The sequence below is a fragment of the Colletes latitarsis genome, chromosome 4, assembly GCF_051014445.1.
Source record: "Colletes latitarsis isolate SP2378_abdomen chromosome 4, iyColLati1, whole genome shotgun sequence".
Lineage (NCBI taxonomy): Eukaryota > Metazoa > Arthropoda > Insecta > Hymenoptera > Colletidae > Colletes > Colletes latitarsis.
Window position 1 is genome coordinate 42,755,136 of NC_135137.1, and position 19,061 is coordinate 42,774,196.

The window sequence follows — 19,061 nt, forward strand, 5'->3', positions numbered from 1 at the left end:
CAATATTAAAGCAAAAAATGTTATCAAGAAAATAATTCTCATTGCGAGCGGGATACATCTTGAATAAATGAATTATTATTAAAAATATACCTTTATTGTGTTCTATTACGAGAATATTACAATATAAATATATAACATTCATAAATTATATGCACGTGTAATTAATGTTTAAAAGACGATCTGTACTTAAATAGTCAAGCTTCGCGATTTCAGATTTCACGTTTTGTTTATACATTTTCATTGAATCTTGCAATTTAGAAATTGTCTCTTTTATTGCATCATTAGAGGCTTTAAGTATTTGAAATGCTATAATATAAAATGGAATATTATACAATTTTGTAATAACATTCGATGATGCCACAAATTTGTACCCTGTTGTTTGTTCATCTCTTCTTTTTCAATAGCTTCTGTCAATTTGCGAACGAGTTTGACTAACTGTAACTGCTTTTTCGACAAAATTCCTAATGATGATATTTTACCGAATTTCCTTTCGTATTTCATTATGTATGCATCCAATTTCGTGATTGTTGTTTTTTCGGATATACTGCACCTAACACTCTTTTTATTATACGTATTTTCGTATATCATGATTATCGCTTGAAGTCGGTTATTTCATACAGAGTATGAAGTTCAAGACATGATTTCTTTTGTCAAATAAATGATAGTGAGTATGTGGGTATGTACACGAAAGTAATATTTGTCATAACTTTAAATATACGCTATATATAAATTAATTGAAGAATAATATACAAAAATATTTATTTATAGAAAAGTACTAATAAAAACATACACTTACAACACTTATTTTTTACGAATAGCGGGAACCCGTATTTTCATATAAGTATGTATTTGGGAAATTAAATTACTCAAGTGTTTTTGATAAATACATGGGGTTAAGAATGTGAACAATTTAGTTGGTATTATAACCCTTTTTCCATACAGTATCTTTAAGATATGCACCTATCATGGGATCATTGAGCATTGTTTCTATAATATTTTTAAATCCTAATTGACTTGCTAACATGTATTTACATTCCACATCTGATAATTCAGACACTAACGTTTTCATATTGTCCATCATTGTATGAGTGATGTTTTTTTCCAATCTGTACCTATAAAAGATTGAACTTTTACTTAGTATCAGAAAAAACCTTACATGCGAAAATTAACTTTTAAAATAATTCATTTAATCACGATTAACTTGCCTACGTGCACAATCTTCTACCAGACTAGGAGTTAGTTTCTTCACAGCTAAAAAATCTTTCAAATATTTTGTTTGTCCACTCAATATACAATGATTATATATCAGACAAGCCCAATCCACATGGTGATTGTAAGCTTGTATAACAATAAGAGCTTGAGAGAAATTTAAAGTGTGACACAATATTCTTTCAACATCTTCAGACTTTAAATTAAGTATGGAGATTACTTGTTGATTATTAGATACTGTATTAAGAAGTGATAGTTGAAGACCAACCAATTGTGTCTGATCAGAACATTGACCAGCAAGATTTAGTTCATTAGCCTTAGTAAATACATATTTTTAATTAGTAAATATGAGGAACTATTATTTGTTAGTTAGAATGTGATTTACCTGCAAATAGTATTGTGTTGCATGAGTAAAATTATTTATGGCTAATTGCAACTGTTTCTGAACATTCTCAGATTTATAAAATTTCGTTTCACGTTGAGTAGTAAAATGTAGTTTTCCAGGAACTTTTATTGCATCTGATATTAATGTTTTAAGTACATCCTTTGCTTCATTTTCCCACATAAATGCCATTTCATGATACAATTGAAAATGTAATGCTACTAAAGTAAAAAGATCCCTGTTTTCAGGGCAATGGTGTTTTAAAAATTCCAGTAATGCCATTTTTAAACCCATCACCTGTAACATCCATTGTGTATTATACATATCGGGACATACGTATTTTTTTAGAAATAGTAAGTGCTCAAAGAAACCTTATCTAATCCTTGTCCAAGCAAATATTCGAACTGATCATTATTTTTTAATATGTGAAATATGTAATTCATTTCGGTAAAACGACCGACACCTGTTACAAGTCGAACCTAGAATATTGTAATAAATGAGTATACAGGGCGTTCGGTCACACCTGGAAAAAATTTTAATGGGAGATTCTAAAAGTTAAAATAAGACGAAAATCAAGGATACTAATTTGTTGATGGAGATTTCGTTAAAAAGTTAAAAAGTTCCGCCCGTACTGAATTTTTTTCTCGAAAGTGGGTAGGATTTCGGAAGTATTTGTATTCACCAAAAATGATTCTAATTGACCTCCGCAACCGAAAATAATTTTTCCATAAATGATTTGAAATTTTTTAATTTAATTTTTGAATAACTTTTTAACGAAGCCTCAATCAACAAACTAGTATCCTTGATTTTCGTCTTATTTTGGCCTCTAGAATTTCCCATTAAAATTTTTCTCAGGGGTGGCCGAACACCCTGTATAAAGATGATTTTATTTAGTATTTTATTAAATGTCATACCAATAACGCCCACAGCTTATGATTTTGCAAAACATTTGCAAGATTTTGACATTTACGTAGAATTGACGCTATACCCTCCATATTACAAGAAGTTGTAAAACAATCGTGTGAGCGAATTAATAATTCTACGATTGTTTTTAAAGTTGACACTGACAATAAAAAAACATTAAGTGACAAATTGAAATATGGGAATGCAATAACAATAATGTTTTATTGTAATACCGGTTTTGTTTTCACCGTGAGATTGTCCAAGTAAGTTATTTGCTGTTTTTAACAGCTGCCATCCAAGAAGCGAAATATCATTGCATAATTCCATAATTATTCGGAAATTCGTATTTAAAGAATATCCCCACAAAGAAATATTATTATCGTATCCGCCTGTAAAAAATGAAAACATATAATAATCTTGTACTGGCCCCACAACTACATCGTTGTTTACCTTCTATGGCGAGTGTAACATTTATTGTAATATTTTCAGTCAAAAATGTTGCAACACTATCATTGTTTACTTTATACGCAATAATTATATCATTCAAAATTTCGCATTTATTATCGACATTACTTTCCGCGATTTCTTGTAAAAATTGAAAAGGATCGTTCAACATTAATAAGAAATGGTAACTTTTTCCTAATTGTACTGCCAATTTATAACATAATACTATTCTCAAACATATGTCTGCTCCATGTTTCAAGGTTTTGTGTAATTTTTGCAATATTGATAAACATTCCATTTGAACTTTGTGTACATTTTCGTCTTTCATTTTATATGTTTCATTTATGTTGTTTGAAGTGATTACTAAAATTAAAAATTTACTATAAGTAAACGACATTTAATAATGTATTACAAAAAAAATATAAAAGAAATCATTACATGAAGTCGACGACGAGAATCTTTGCAACCCGCGATTTTTAAAGGCACCGTACATTGGTTGTTTGCTATCATTTACTTCTTTTAAAAGAATTTTTTCTTCAGAAGCTAATTCACTCGGTATAATTTCACCTTCTGCCAAGCTCAAACATAACATTAGAATTTGTAAATCCTATATGCAAGAAAATATTTTAAACATTATTGGTACACGCATCTGTTAATGATTAGTCAAACTTACCTTATGTTTGTAATTAAAAATGGTTCTAATTCTCAATGCTATATCCAATTTACCTAAATCAATTAATTTATTAATCAAATTTTCAGCTGCATTCTTTTCATATGAATAATTTAATGTACAGCTAAATTTCACTGTATTTAATTCTGATAATAATTCTGTTTTTAATTTATTAAAAATATAAGGTCCACTATTTAACTGTACATTTTCCGGACCAGCTAATATACACGATTTCCACATTGCCACTTCTATTTTGTTAATAATCTCCTGTTCTGTTTCCACATTTTTTAGTATTTCAAAAACTAAGTGTAATATTTCATATCTGTAACAGCATATATTCGTTGTTCATTATTTATTTAAAGCTAGGGGTTTTATTTCAAAGAACGTATACCTTTCTTTATGAGAAATAACCTTTTCAGCATGTTCAATAAAAAATTCTACAGTTTTTTCGCATGAAACATTGTATTTCTTAAAATTCAGCGCACACTCGTTCCAAAATTCATTTTTAATTTTATCATTTTGCTGCATATAATATTTAAATTGATTTCGATACTATAAATATTATTTACATATTAATGGAGAATAGACATAAAAGGGGAGAAAAATCAACTTATATTAACACAGTACCTGAGCTAAAATAATGTCAGATGAATTTAAGCCTGCTACATTTGATAATTCTAATGCACTGTTATAATTTTTAACTTTTAATAAATCATCAATACATCTCTGAATTTCTAGATCAAAATTATATACATTATTTGACATTGTAATAGCTGTGAAGTTTAATGTAACTGTAGTTTCTTGAAGAATCTTTATAATTTGTAAAAGATGTTGAAAATTTGGGACGTAAACTGTAATGTAGAACAAAATTGTTTAAAATTTAATGTTTTCTACCATAACAAATTAATGTTAGTAAAACATTAATATATACAGGATCATCATACCTGGAAAATCTTCGTAAAAATTACATGTTATTAAAGTTTCAAGAAATTTTATTTGTGAATGCGTACTCCTTAGGCCATAAGCAAGTGTTGCAATAATACATTTAATAGCAACAATTGCAACCCAATATAAATTTTCCATGTACGTGTTGTCCGAACAATCCCAATCCATAACTTTCTAAAAAGATAAACTAGTTTGTTATTGTACAGGATGATTGTCCCGCTAGTAGACTTGAAAAGAACGTCGCCGCCTAAACAGCGTGGCAATAATCCCGAGTATGTTTACAGTCGTGTCTCTGCCTGCTTTTTTTCTTAAACATAGTTGTCTCCGTCATAATAGTTACATATTATATTGTTGATATTGATCTCTTACACAATCTCATACACGGGATTATCTTCGCGATGCTTACGCGATAGTATTTTTCTTGTGTCTACCAGCGGTAAAATTACCCTGTACCTAAGCATCAGAGTATTAAGTATCGTCATAATATTTGAAACATACATTACGTTTGAGGTTTAAACATTGTGTATTGAATTCCAACAAATTTTTCTGACTATCTTTAAAGTCCCCATAATTTGTGCATTGTGTAAGGAATTCAAAAAATGAATTAAAAGGACACTCCTACAATTTAATAATATGGATGAAATCTTTTATAGTGTCAATATGCATAAAATTTACTTACAGGCATGAAAATTTTATAAGCTTTATTGAGGATACCAATATAACCACATATCACCATTCTATCTAACAAGTTTAAGACTTGATTAGCTGTCCATATTTGTTGTTCTAAACATTCTTTGTAATCAGAAGTGATATTTTTATCTGAAGCAGATATTACCATCCATGAATAAGCATATGCTGCTATTGCAGATGGCTAGAATAGTTTTTGTCATTGATATTAGCATACTAAAAATATTAAAGAAAATACATAAATCCTATATAGAAATTATTGATGCAATTATACCTCATAACAAGTTGCTAAAACCGCGAGAAAAGGTCTCGATGTAAGCTGGGAGGCATTGATTAGTGCACCAGGTGGATCTGGACTTTGATGACATTTTAGAATAATTAACCATAAATCATCATTCAGAGAACAAATACTGTCATTTATGGGATATTCATATATACTACAAGAATCAATGCTCCCTGAATCTGTTGATGTATGTGAGCCAGAAGTAGGAAATTCCTGATTCATAATAATGTATTGCAATATTTTACCATGTTTAAAACGTGCAATGTTTTAAAAAGCATGTAACTTACACTTTGATTAACTCCAATCTTGTAATATAATGATTGTCTAACATCGCGTGATTTTATTTTTTGATCACCATGTATAACTGATTGTGATTTTAGAAATTGTGTATTATTTAAACAAGTTAGCAAGTGATCTCTTATAATTGCATCTTCAAAATGTTTAGTATTTTTTAATACCTTCAATAATTATAACAGTATATAATTTTAATTTGTACTTGGGTCCTTCCGATTTTAATATGCAAGTTATTTAAAGATCAAATTATTACCTGATCCAAGGGATATGAAAAAATTTGACAAACTAGGATAAATTCAAACCAGTGATTTTGCTTTGCTAAAAATTTTAATAGACTGGTTGGCAAAAAATAATTGTGTATCTTTGCAAATCGCACAATAACGTCCCACGTTTTCAGTACGTTTATAAATTGTTTACTATCCTCAATTAAATGTTCATTCAAATTTTTTTGGAAACTATTTTCGAGATAAGACATTAAAGTCTTTATATCATTCACATCTTTGTATATTACATTTTCTAACAAATGTCCTACAAATTAAAAAATATAATATATTGCGCAAAATTTTCGAGTTTTACATTTATTAAAGAAAACGAAAAAATAATACCAATAGGAACATTTGTCTCTTTTTGCACATAGTTTGCCGCCGTTATATGAAGTTTTAATATATCTGAATTAATATCTAACATTTCAATGAAAGAAACGCAACTACAAAGTATTTCCGGTTTATCTAAATTTCGTAGGGCAAGAATGTGTGCATAAAAACCTGCTTTACGTTTTCTGAAATCAATATGTTATAGGTACAAAATAAAAAATATTGAGTACTAAAAGTACACATTGTACCATAGTTCTCTTTACCTTCTTGAAGATACACTTTTAACTAATTTTCTTTGGGAATGCTTCAAGCTTAATATAGCCATATTTGGACGAGCTTCTTTCAAGTAATATTCATATGTTAGTGCTTCGGTATGTCCATATTTTTTAATAAGAGTTTCGTCAGAAAAGTGAGGCATTTCTTCGTTATTAAGCCGCCACTTAAACAATTGCTTTACATTTAAATTTTTGTAGCCATCCAATAATTGATATATTGTAACCTCTTTCTTTGGTTTATTTTCTATAATATTTTGAAGAATTGGAACATGTCTTAATGTATTTTGAAGAACTTCGTTCGAAATGCTATAAGCGCCCAATTGTAAATCATCTTCACTCGTGAATATGCTTTTTAATATATTTTCGTTTTTATTATTTGCTATATTTTCCTTCGATAAATAAGAAAATATTAATACTAAAACTACTAAATAATTTTGTTTTAAAAATTCATTTATATCGTCGGAAAGATAATTAATTGTTTTGAAAATTCCTTCTATTAATATATCTTCAACATGCTCTTGACTTTCACACATCTGTTTTAATATATCAAATAACTCCAAAAGTCTAAATTCATCTTCTTGTGTGTGTTCTTCAGTTAAGCAATGTGCAAGGCACAGTTCCTTATCGATAATTTGAAAAAAATCAGTTTTATTAATATTGCATGTTTTATGTAACAGTATTGTGTTAAATTCTGATAGCGTTATTGCACTACCGAAGATGCGCGCTAATATTAACTTTATATCCTGTTTTTCTCTCTGTACAAATATTCCATACCTGATACATTTATATTGTGAATTGTATTAAACAAATATGTGTACACCATACTTTTATTACATATATCAGTGAACTGTGAATGAAGACATACCTACATAGATGATTTTTAATTAAATCTTTCACAAGATTACTAGCATTTGAAGAATCAATGGCATCAATCATGTCTGGTATAATATCCATGGTAGTAAACAAGAATTTATATTTTTCATAAATGTCATTTGACTCCCTTATAGCATTTTCATTATAGTAAATATCTATCCAAAACTTTATCATTTCAATTTCATTAGTTGATAGCAAATAATCCCATAGCACGATATTAGTTATATTTTTTAAGAGATTCTGTTCAGTTATAGAAAAATATAATTCTGTGCATAATGCTTGCTTTATATTTTCAGGTAATTTTACAATATCTGTTATACGGACAGAAGAGCTTAAACCATCATTTATCCTAAAAAAAATTATGCTTATTAATTTTGGATTTTACCAAAACTAACCATAATTGAATAATTATACCCAAAGAAACTTACATGTATTTTTGTTCATATTGTATAATATTCTTTAATATGTTCCATGAATCTATGTGTTCATTTTCAAAACGTGCAATGCTTATTAGATATTCTGATAAATAATTCCTTAACATGGATTCCTTGCAGTTCATACATACTTGAAATATATATTCCACTGGATTTCTTTCCTATAAAAAAATTCATATAAGTTGCAATAATAACAGGTATTATACATTAATGATTTTAATTTAATGTACCATATTTTGTAGAACATGAGAAGCCCTGAAAATTTGGTGTTTATTCAAAAGTTCAGTAATCCAAATTTCCACTTCTTTATTGAAATAATGTTGAGCATCATTAATAGAGCAATTTCGTCTATAAGCTAAACACTTGTATGCAAGAGGGATATGTGTGCCTTTTGCAGATGCTTCCCTGACAAGTTCTCTGTCTCCCAATGAACGCCAACCAGACCAAATTACTGCAGGCTCTCCAGTTAAATATTCAAGTGGAATGCCTCCCACCATTGTTCTTTCTGCCATTTTAGCAATAGCTCTTTACAACATAATCAAATATTCTTCTAAACAACTACAAAATATTAACATTGAATTTATATTTTCCACAAGCAGGAAGATCATTTAAATGACATTAATCATTTCACCTACTGTAGTATATTACATAGTTGAATACATTTTTTTATGCTGTTTTATTGCATAACAAAATTTGAACAAATAATAATTTATGACACCAATGGAGAAAAATCTCATACCTTGTATTGTAAACATAAGCAATGTGTACGTATACACGCATAAAAGCGCAGTAGCTAACTATTGACTATTGCAAATAATTTTGCTAGTGAGTAATAATGATGTCAAAAATTTTGGTATACGTGTTTTTAGGGAATTTCATTTTATTACTAGTGCAGTGAAATAGTTGCAGCTTTCCACGAACGATGGAACCAGTTGTAAAAGAAATATAGGGATTTATTTAGGTCATGAAACAAAAATGTCCACAGGTGAAGTCCCTCACTTAGTTTCTTGAGCTCCACTAAAGATGTTAGATGACACAAGATGTTTTACACGAACTGATTTCTTTATTTTTTATTCTACAACTAACTGTTAAGATAACGGAGTAATGAATTAATTACTACACAACGGCTGTTCGAAGAAAACTTAAGTATGCCAATGAGGTTTTAAGTATCTGCAAAGATATCTTTATTTTAATCTTCGATTAAATTGAAGTAATTACGATATTTATACAGGGTCAAAATAAAAGAAAGAGATTTCGGGCTTATGCTTGTACGATCTCTTTTCATTATTAGGAAGAGTAGAATATTCTACCACGGTGGGTGCAAATATTTTAGTCTCACCCTGTGTACTATAAATGAAACAGTTATAAGGGTTTACCTTTCCAAAAGTAGACAAGTTTAAATCAGCTACCATACCGGCACTAATTTTTGCCGGATTATTCGACGTGGCGATTATCAGTATGAGACCACGTATCGTTTTATTGGGCAAGTAGTACCAATCAATCATAAAACACGATATTCCAACGTTACTAGTCTATAGTATATGAAAAAAATGACTATTTCGTGCAAAATTAAATGGAAAATATTATTAAAAATTGCACGTATAAATGCGATGCAACGAAAATAGTACCTTATCCATCAGGAGTTCACCGATGTAGCATAGTATAAATATATTAAAGGTCAGAGATATTAGTAACATACTGTAGGTTGTTACGCCAATCGTATTACCCTGTTCCCAATCCTATCGTAAATGGTTAACATTGCGTGAGCTGTTTAAAGGTTGGGCGCGTTGAATAAAAACAGGATACGGCACTGTCCGAAAGTAAAAATTGTATGACAAACATAAACAGAGTGGAGCAGAGCGTGTGGTACAATTGGACAAAGGGTGACAAAACATGTTATTCATATTTTTCCACTTAACATCATCCATTTATGTCGTTCATTTAAGAAGTAACGATGTGCTATTATTAGGTAGATAAACTTTCGCACAGTACTGTATGTTTCGCGTGCTAATAAAAATTGAAAGAAATTCCACTGTCAAAATCATGGCTGTCAACGTACCGTTATGCAGTAATATTCGAGTAGACATATCATAAAAGTGGAACCAACGAATTCCAATAAGCACACTTCTTGCAGAATTGTGTCTACCACTTCTGAAAATCTGTAACGAGTCGTAACATGAAGTATTTTTATCGTCGATGATCGATTAAACTAACGAAATAAAATTTAAAAAAGTCGTACCTTAATGTTCTTAGATGACGTTCGATGATCTCTATGAATCGCCCGTTCGAATTGGAGTTTCGTTCGTGATCAACGAGATTATCCAATCGGGATAAAACGATGTCGATCTGTCCGCAAATGTGCGTTACGAAAAGCGCGGCTAGTCCACAAGCACCAATCGTTGTAGAATAGATAACATATCCACACATACAATGTATGATGTACACTAGTTCGTAAACCGGGCTTCTTTGTACGTCATACAAACCGCTGTAAGTGGGATAAACTAACGGCTTGATCGTGCGATTGTGTTCATCAATGAAAGTACCGATCGCGTATTGCATGAACGTGTGGTAGATAGTGCCACCGGTGTACATGAATACGAGGCAGATTATCGTCAGATTTCTACCTATTTTACCGTACTTCAGCATCAATTCGCGATCCTTGTTCAACTCCACCTGTTACATCGTTTCCAGTTTTCGTGTTTTATCAGGGGATTCGGAATGCTGTTTAAATTCAGATTAATGAAGTCAATCACCTGCTTCCAATCAATTTGCACCAATTCGATGCACTCCTTGATCTTCGGTCTACGCGCCGCGAGAGCCCAATACTTTAACAACGACGTTAAGCAGAAACTTAGCAATCCAAGTAGCTTCAATCGCATCGTCGTGTCCTTTAGGTCGTACACGATGTGTAAGCTGCACGGTATTATCGCGAAGAACAGTACCAAATTGCAGAATCCAATCGTGACATTCGGTAAAAAGCGCCTAATTCCCGTCAGAACAGCTGGCCAAATGCCAATGGACTTCAGAATCCACCTGTTGTGATTTAGAATGCGAACAATATCTTTTTCGTAATTCGGATTTCGCGGTTTGCCGGTATCGGGATTTTGAACGAGGACTTGCATAATTGTGCTCGCGTAGACGTAGTTCTAAAACGACTGTTTACCAACGACTAGTAGCATTGATTGCAAGGTCGTTTGCGCTCGTGCAAACTCTGGTCTGTGCATGCAACTCTCTGATTGCAGCTTCAAATCGATTACCACTTTTTCGAGGAGCAACAGTATGGATTTGCAATAGGGAGCTGACATTCTATAGAATTGTGCTTTGAAGCCGCAGACAATGGAATGGATCGAAGGGTGAGCATTATGCATAAGCTTACGGCAATTATTTCCAATTTCATTGTACGTTTTGTTGCCTAAGTAATGCGATGGCCTGCAAAGTTGTGAAGACTAAATCGAGTTGACAAAACTAACGAAAATAGAGGTACATATCTCGAGACCAGTCTGTGAAAAATCAGTTTCCTCCCCGAAATATTCACTGACAGTTTTTTCATTCATTTCTTTATGAATTTTAAATATTATAACAAACGTATTAAACGTAAGTACCGTTTATCTATTCTTACACTGTATCGCAGCACGTACTGTTCTCTTTGTCTAATTTTCGTCATAATTTTTTAAAAAAGCTTTAAACGACCTATGTTTGTATAACACTTGTTTTTCTTTATTTAGTACTGTAGAATATATTGACAAAATTTGGCCATTAAAACCTGGGATACCCTGTATATTAAACATTCATTTTCAAAATCAAAATGTCAGTATACACAACAGGGACAAAGTATACATAACATATACAATGAATATGATTTATTTAATATAAACTTCACCAATCGATGATGAATCCGGATAACAGATATTGTCAATTCGATATTCGGCATTATATAAATCTGGGTAGACACTTTAATTCTTGTAGACAATCAATTCAGCATAAATGATGTTTCACAAGTAAGAAGAATACCGATTCTGTAAAAGGATTAATTTAATCACAAATGATTCATAGCTATAATTCTATACATATAAGAAATACATATATGTTACCATTCGGAAATTGTTCGAAGTAAATTCAAATAAACTACCGAACTTTTCATCACCTGAAATATGATGCTAAGTAGTAAATTATCTATCTCGGAAATAGGTAAATTATATTTAAAAAGTAATGTACATACAGTGCCGAAGGTATATAGAGACAATACGAATATTTTTCCGCCCGTAAGTTTTGGCGGGTAGAGCGATACAGCATGCACAAGAATAAGATACGAAGCTTTCTTTGGCGGTAAAGTGTACCAGTCGATCTCGTAAGAGGTTTGTCCAATTTGACTACACTGATGGAAGATTAGTACATGTTATAGCGGCAATTAATTTCAAAATGTTTAGAAACAACTTGGTCAGAAGAAAATAGAATCATTGAGATTGTTGCGTAGAATCTAGTTGTAAGTTGTGCCATATCATTTTTATACACTCTACACAGTAAAACCTCGATTATTGCACGAGAGCCTCTTTTGCTGCACGGTGTCAATAAGGATAAAGAATAGGCGTTAAGCAGCAAACAAAGTTGATAGTAGTAGCGAGGATAAGCAACGTATGGCTACTATTCGTTCGATACCGTACCTCGATTACTGTACTAATTTTCAGAATTGATTTTTTACAATAATCGATGCCCTGCTGTCGGTAGAAAGGATAAATGGAACGCAATACGTTTGTAAATACCTTTTCAGACAGAAGTTCACCTATATAATTGAATATAAATATATTAAAAGTGAAGGAGAGCATCAAAACAGCGTATGTAAATATTGGTATCATATCGCTATTTGGCCATTCCTAGATAAATATCAATATCGGTAAACAAGTATCATTTAAGTAAAATTTGCTTAATATAACGTTTTACCGTCAGGCAATAGTATTCGAGCAAACATAACACTAGTGTACACTCCACGATTGTCGTCAAACATATTTCGCGCAGAGCTACTTCTACGTTCCTAGAAAAACTGAAATATTCATTCCAATCGGTTTTAACTTTTACATACGTTAAAAAATATAAAAAATGTCGGTGAGCTGTATTTAATAGTGTCTGAGTATCTTACCTTAAGATCTCTGCGTGCCTTTCAATAATGTTAGCAAAATAAGTATTATCGGTACTATTTTGCTTTGTCTCCTCAACCAAGTTTTCCAAGCGTGATATCTGTATCTGTATTTGACCGCATATATGTGTTACGCATATTACGGCCAAACTGTACGAAGCCGTTGTAATGGTATACTTAAGAAAGCCCGATAAATAATGAAGGAAATGTATGATTTCGAAGGTTGGGCTAGCTTGAGTATCAAATAATTTATCGTAACCAGGATACGATAACGTCCTCGTTACGTTGTCTCTCTTTGGCGTGAATTTTTGAAAGAAATGCGTTAGTGCCTGATAAAATAGGCCGCCGGTGTAAATAAATATTGCACACGCGGTGATAAGAGTTCGACTGATGGTTGCGTATTTTAACATGATATTACGATCATTGGCGTTGTCCACAGCTTTCCAATCTCTCTCCACGCGAATGATACAATTAGTGAAAATTGCTCTTTTCTGGATGATATAAAAGTATTTAAGCATAGACGAGAAGATATAAAAAAGAGGACCAAACAATTTCATTATCCTGTACATATTTCTCTCTTTGCGAACCAAATGTAAAAAGGGAGGTAAAGAGGCGAACGCCAAATCGAAGAAAAATATTACTAGTAAAACGACCGAAATAATCTTTTCGTAAAACTGGGTAGTGTGGTAAACGAAAGGCCAGACGCCGAGAATTTTCCAAAACCATCGAGCTATTTGTAAAGTATAGTTTGTATCCTTTTCGTAATTAGAATTCTTCGGAATAGAGACAACTCCAAAGTTATGTGATCGATGCTGCATTTTGACTAGCCTGGTGTAACATGTAAACTCAACTGATGCGACACAAAGTATCGAGACAATGATGTCAGAACGCAAGCGCCTAAATGTAATTACATATGTGTTGCGTGCTGCACGCGAGGTCAGAGTAGCGCAGGGTTAAGAAATCGTGGATGGTCGTACGTCATTTTTTGTAGATTGTATATTCATAGAAGAGACGGGCTGATGAGGGGAGACCAAGCTTGGAATCAATGTAATACCACTGTCATCCTTCATTTCCATTATTTAAGTTTTGCGTTCCTGTCATGGGATTAATCGATAAGTAAACTTTAAGCTAGATTCCTTTTGCGTCAGTAATACATTTTCTGTTAACGTATATCAGTTTAATTATAAGTGTTAATGTTTATGATAGTTATGCGTGTGTATGTCTTCTGTGAATTCAACCAACAGTTAGAAGGTCCAGAATTGGATTAGTTCGAACATCGTATTCTTCTATTTAGTCCGTACTATGTTTCACTTAAAAAATTCTATTTCTGTTTAAGGTACATGAACTTAAACATTTTTATGGATGCAAAGAAACTGTAAATACATGTTTCCTTTTTTAATACGATCAGGCACGAGACTGCAGAGGAATGTGTGAACAAATGAAAATCGACTCTTTAAAAACTCTTTTAAGCGTGCCTTTGCAAAATATTCAAGTGTAAAACGTTTGTGGTGTCAATGAGGTTAGATAAATGCAAAGTGTACGTCACTATATACGTGTAATGAGGGTATTAAAGTTAGCTACCACGCTTTTTAGGATCTAACCATTGTATGCATTGATATTCCAGTACTTCAATAACGATGTGAAGCATCGACGTGTCCTTTACCCCCTACACGATATGCAAGGAGCACGTTATTATCGCGGAAAACAGTACCATGTTGCACAGTCCAAACGTGGTATTCGGTAGAAAACGCATTACCCCTGTCAGTACAGCTAGCCAAAGGCCAATAGAGTTCAGAATCCACCTGTTGTGTTTTAATACGCGAACGATATCTTTCGCATAGTTTGGTTTACCACTCGTTAGATGAACAACAGACAGTGTAGAATTACGGGGAAAGTAGACGTTCGGTAGAATCGTGTTTTGAAGTAACAGATAATGCAATGGATCGAATGTTTAGCATTATGCAGAAGTGTACGGCGATCAGGAATTGTTATTTTCACACTACTGTTTCCACGTATTTACAGTACAACAAGTGTCGACTATAATGTTGGGTAATACATATCTCTAACATTATTTCGATACATTTTCGAAGTATAGGCAAGTGTATCTTAAAATATTGTATACATTCGACTAGTTATTGGATACAGGTGTACTCAAAGCACCCGGTATCAACGTTTAGATCACTGATTATAATACCATTTATGTTATCTCTAGTAGATGTGAAATAGTGAGTGTTATGAACTATCTAAATACAGTGGTATAAACTATATTAACACGTTGACGGCCATGGTGATCATAGTTGACCAACGTATAAACGTTAATACTTATATACTTCTAGATAATGTTAGTGTAGTTGGAAACGTTGCAAAATTACAAGTGCATTCTTGAGTTAATAAGTATCTCTGTCTTTGGCACTAATATTTAAGCAAATGTCTTAGACGTTCCTAGATACGAGAGACAGTTGTGACAGTCGTGTTAATGAATACCAAAATTCATTTTTAGTGCATCAAATTAGATGATTTTAATGGTGTGGGTTCGGACGTAAACGAAATTCAGGCTTTAATAGCTTTGGGTAACAACATGTCTCTATTACTATCATTGTATGATTCAGAATTATGTTTCCTGTGAACGTTTCAACTGATGTACATGTATGTACATTGATCGCTACGTATCATCGCATCTCGTACGCGACAGATAAAATATCTGCAAGTGTTTTAATTTGATTACTACATTGATAATTGCATCGTAATAACGCTAATGAAAAGAAGTTTGTTTACCAATTAATTAAATGTCCGTAGTAAATTTAGATAGACTACCGAAGTTTTCATCACCTGAAAAATGGTCTTAAATGTTCAATCATCATGCTTGAAATGAGTAAAATTAGTTCAGAAGACGGTACATACAGCGCCGAAGGTCAAGATAGATAATTCGAATATTTTTCCACCAGTAAGTTTTGGCGGTTGTAGCGATACAACATTCATCAGTACAACAAAAGAAGCCTTTTTTGGTGGTAAAGTATACCAGTCGATTTCATAAGAGGCTTGGCCAATTTGACCAACCTGATGGAAGAGTAGTGTATATTAGAGAGAGAAAATAGAATCTTTCAGAATATTTTATTATAAATATATTAATATATTTGTGTAAATACCTCTTCAGACAGAGTTTCACCCGTATAATTGAAAATGAATAGATTATAAATGAAGGAGAACAACAAAATAAAGTACGGAATTGTTGCTATCCAGTCGTTATCTCGAATATCCTAGAAAAAGAGCAATATTAATATATATACATATTTAATTTGAGTATAATTTTTTGAATACTATGTTTTACCAGGAGGCAATGGTTTGCGAGGAAACATATTAGTAAAGTAGAGTCCACGATTTGCATCAAACATAACATGTTTAGACCTTCTTCAATGATCCTACAGAAACTAAAATATTTGTTGCAATTGTTTTTGAGTTTCACATACGTTGAAGAATGTAAAAAACATCTACGAGTCGTAGTCTACTTAATAATATCCGAGTATCTTACCTTAAGATCTCTGCGTGCCTTTCAATAATGTTAGCAAAATAAGTATTATCGGTACTATTTTGCTTTGTCTCCTCAACCAAGTTTTCCAAGTGAGACATTTGGATTTGTATTTGACCGCGTATATGTGTTACACATATTACCACTAAACTATACGAAGCCGTTGTAATGGTATACTTAAGTAAGCCAGATATATACTGAAGCGTTTGTATGATTTCGAAGGTTGGGGATAGTTGAGTATTGACGAATCTGTCGTAACCAGGATACGACAACGTCCTCGTTGTTACATTGCTTCCGCTGAACTTATTTTTTTGCAACAAATTCCACACTGTCATATACAATATGCCGCCTACGTAAGCAAATATCGCACACACTTTGATAAGATTTCGGCCCATTTTTGCCTGTTTTAACATGATATCACGATCATTGGCGTTGTCCACAGCTTCCCAGTCTTTTTCCATGCGAATGATGCAAACAGTCATACTTGTTGCTTTCTGTATTAAGAAATAGTATTTAAATAGAGACGCGAAAGTATGACAGATTGGACCCATGTAACTCATTATCCTGTATACGGTTCTCTCTACGTAAATAACATGCAAAACGGGAGGTATAAAGACGAAGAACAAATCGAAGAAAAACGTAGCTAGTAAAATGATCGATATAAATTTTTCATATAATTTGGTATCGTGGTACAACCATGGCCAGACGCCGAGAATTTTCCAAAAATATCGAGGTATTTGGAAAGTATAGTTTATATCCTTTTCGTAATTAGAGTTTTTCGGAGCAGCGGCAACTCGGTTAGCTAATCGATCCTGCATTTTGACTAGCCTTGTGTAAACTGTGAACTGAACTGATGCGGCAGAAAGTATCGATACAATCATGTCAGAACGCAAGCGGGTAAATATAATTAAACATGTATTGCCTGCTGCTCACGAGTTCAGAATATGACAGGGTTAAGTAAGCGTGGATGGTCGTATGTCATTTTTTGTAGATTGTATATTTATAGAACAGACGGATTGATGAGGGGAGACTAAGCTTAGAATCAATATACTGCGAGTGGGTTTCATCCCTTCCATTATTTAAGTTTTGTTTTCAATTCATATTTTAAACTGAGTTCCAGACAAAAATTATATAAAAAATTGTAAAAAATTCTATTCTGGATACATGCGCATGGTTTTGATCAATTTTATGGATGGAGAAAAACCGCAAAAATATATTTAATTTGTTCTTCATGGCAAGAGATCCCCCTGGTGCTTTCCTTGAAACAAACGAAAATCCACACTTTCGGTAGAATTCTTTTAATAGTGCATTCGCAAAATATTTAAGTGCAAATCGTTTGTGGTGTCAGTGGAGTTAGCAAGATAAAAAGGAATACATCTTTACACATGTGTAAAGGAATTGGTAAATATACTGCACAGTACGCGTATGTAAAAGTCAATTAGATTTCTAAGGTGTAGTTTATATTGTTTTATGAGTAAATAATGTTTGATATAATTTACAAGTTTAATATTTACCCGTCATTCTTTATACAGTGGCCTACGTTCTAATGGCTAAACTTTGTTAGTATATTCAGTTGTGCTAAATTTTTTAGAAAAGGGTGTAAAATAAAAAAATTGATGTTTCGATAGTACTAAAGTAAAATGTCCTCTTCTTGTTCACAGATAAATGTCGAGTGATATGAGATCGGGCGTCCTTGGAGGCTAAAATAGGGGTTCAGCTATGTATGACAGTTGATTCTTCCTCGTAGCAGCACGGACATTCCCATGACAGAAACTGAAAATGTAAGTACGCTTTATGTATTCCTGCATGTATCGCAGCTCATACAGTTCCTTTTGTATTTCGCATTTTTTCTCAACATTTTTTAATGAAGCTTCCAACGTTCTATGTTTGTATAAAATTTCTTTCTCTTGGTCTTGTAGAATATATTAAGAAAGTTTGGCCATTGAAACTTAGGATATCTTGTACATTAAACATTCATTTTTAGAATCAAAATATTAGTATACAGGGTGTTCGGCCACCCCCGGGAAAAATTTTAATGGGCGATTCTAGAGGCCAAAATAAGACGAAAATCAAGAATACTAATTTGTTGATTGAGGCTTCGTTAAAAAGTTATTAACGTTTAAAGTTTCGCCCGTACTGAATTTTTTTCTCGAAAATGCGCAGGATTTCGAGGGTATGTCTATTCACGAAAAATGATTGTAATTGACCCCCGCAACCGAAAATAATTTTTCCAGAACGATTTGAAATTTTTGAATTTAATTGTTAATAACTTTTTAACGAAGCCTCCATCAACAAATTGGTATTCTTGATTCTCGTCTTATTTTGGCCTCTAGAATCCTCTATTAAAATTTTTCCCAGGGGTGGCCGAACACCCTGTATAGAACAGGGACAAAGTATAAAATATACAACGAA

The 19,061-nt window shown here is 32.3% G+C and overlaps 5 protein-coding genes across 9 annotated transcripts; all 5 read right to left on the reverse strand.

The window, feature by feature from the left end:
• Positions 1-78: 78 nt before the first annotated feature.
• On the reverse strand, positions 79-588 carry LOC143341273 (uncharacterized). Its single transcript, XM_076764080.1, has 2 exons — positions 372-588; positions 79-306 (listed from the first exon to the last, which is right to left on the reverse strand). The coding sequence occupies exons 1-2, from the start codon at positions 586-588 to the stop codon at positions 146-148; spliced, it is 378 nt and encodes a 125-aa protein (XP_076620195.1). The 3' UTR covers positions 79-145.
• On the reverse strand, positions 496-8,802 carry Spg11 (spatacsin). Of its 5 annotated transcripts, none has more exons than XM_076763995.1 (23): positions 8,732-8,802; positions 8,223-8,550; positions 7,987-8,153; positions 7,551-7,907; positions 6,674-7,459; positions 6,423-6,595; positions 6,071-6,345; positions 5,811-5,981; positions 5,515-5,736; positions 5,233-5,424; positions 5,052-5,171; positions 4,553-4,727; positions 4,236-4,459; positions 4,000-4,160; positions 3,612-3,930; positions 3,377-3,545; positions 2,945-3,301; positions 2,728-2,883; positions 2,506-2,654; positions 1,963-2,070; positions 1,595-1,888; positions 1,206-1,525; positions 496-1,112 (listed from the first exon to the last, which is right to left on the reverse strand). In XM_076763995.1, the coding sequence occupies exons 2-23, from the start codon at positions 8,502-8,504 to the stop codon at positions 911-913; spliced, it is 5,379 nt and encodes a 1,792-aa protein (XP_076620110.1). In that variant the 5' UTR covers positions 8,505-8,550; positions 8,732-8,802; the 3' UTR covers positions 496-910. The 5 variants fall into 5 exon arrangements, with proteins under 5 accessions (XP_076620110.1, XP_076620113.1, XP_076620114.1 ...); XM_076763998.1 differs by having other exon boundaries at positions 8,223-8,542; positions 8,628-8,775; XM_076763999.1 differs by having other exon boundaries at positions 2,743-2,883; positions 8,628-8,775.
• A 76-nt stretch (positions 8,803-8,878) lies between these two features.
• On the reverse strand, positions 8,879-11,114 carry LOC143341256 (odorant receptor 4-like). Its single transcript, XM_076764056.1, has 6 exons — positions 10,746-11,114; positions 10,232-10,665; positions 10,052-10,151; positions 9,621-9,731; positions 9,369-9,524; positions 8,879-9,162 (listed from the first exon to the last, which is right to left on the reverse strand). The coding sequence occupies exons 1-6, from the start codon at positions 11,112-11,114 to the stop codon at positions 9,109-9,111; spliced, it is 1,224 nt and encodes a 407-aa protein (XP_076620171.1). The 3' UTR covers positions 8,879-9,108.
• A 793-nt stretch (positions 11,115-11,907) lies between these two features.
• Positions 11,908-14,199, reverse strand: LOC143341375 (odorant receptor 13a-like). Its single transcript, XM_076764262.1, has 7 exons — positions 14,101-14,199; positions 13,127-13,614; positions 12,931-13,030; positions 12,753-12,863; positions 12,212-12,367; positions 12,084-12,136; positions 11,908-12,008 (listed from the first exon to the last, which is right to left on the reverse strand). Coding segments are annotated over exons 1-7 (1,008 nt in total). The 3' UTR covers positions 11,908-12,007.
• A 1,702-nt stretch (positions 14,200-15,901) lies between these two features.
• LOC143341376 (uncharacterized) lies at positions 15,902-17,209 on the reverse strand. The gene is made up of 4 exons (XM_076764263.1): positions 16,653-17,209; positions 16,452-16,551; positions 16,025-16,180; positions 15,902-15,952 (listed from the first exon to the last, which is right to left on the reverse strand). Exons 1-4 carry the CDS (start codon positions 17,207-17,209, stop codon positions 15,902-15,904), a joined length of 864 nt encoding a protein of 287 aa, XP_076620378.1.
• Between the last annotated feature and the right edge of the window lie 1,852 nt (positions 17,210-19,061).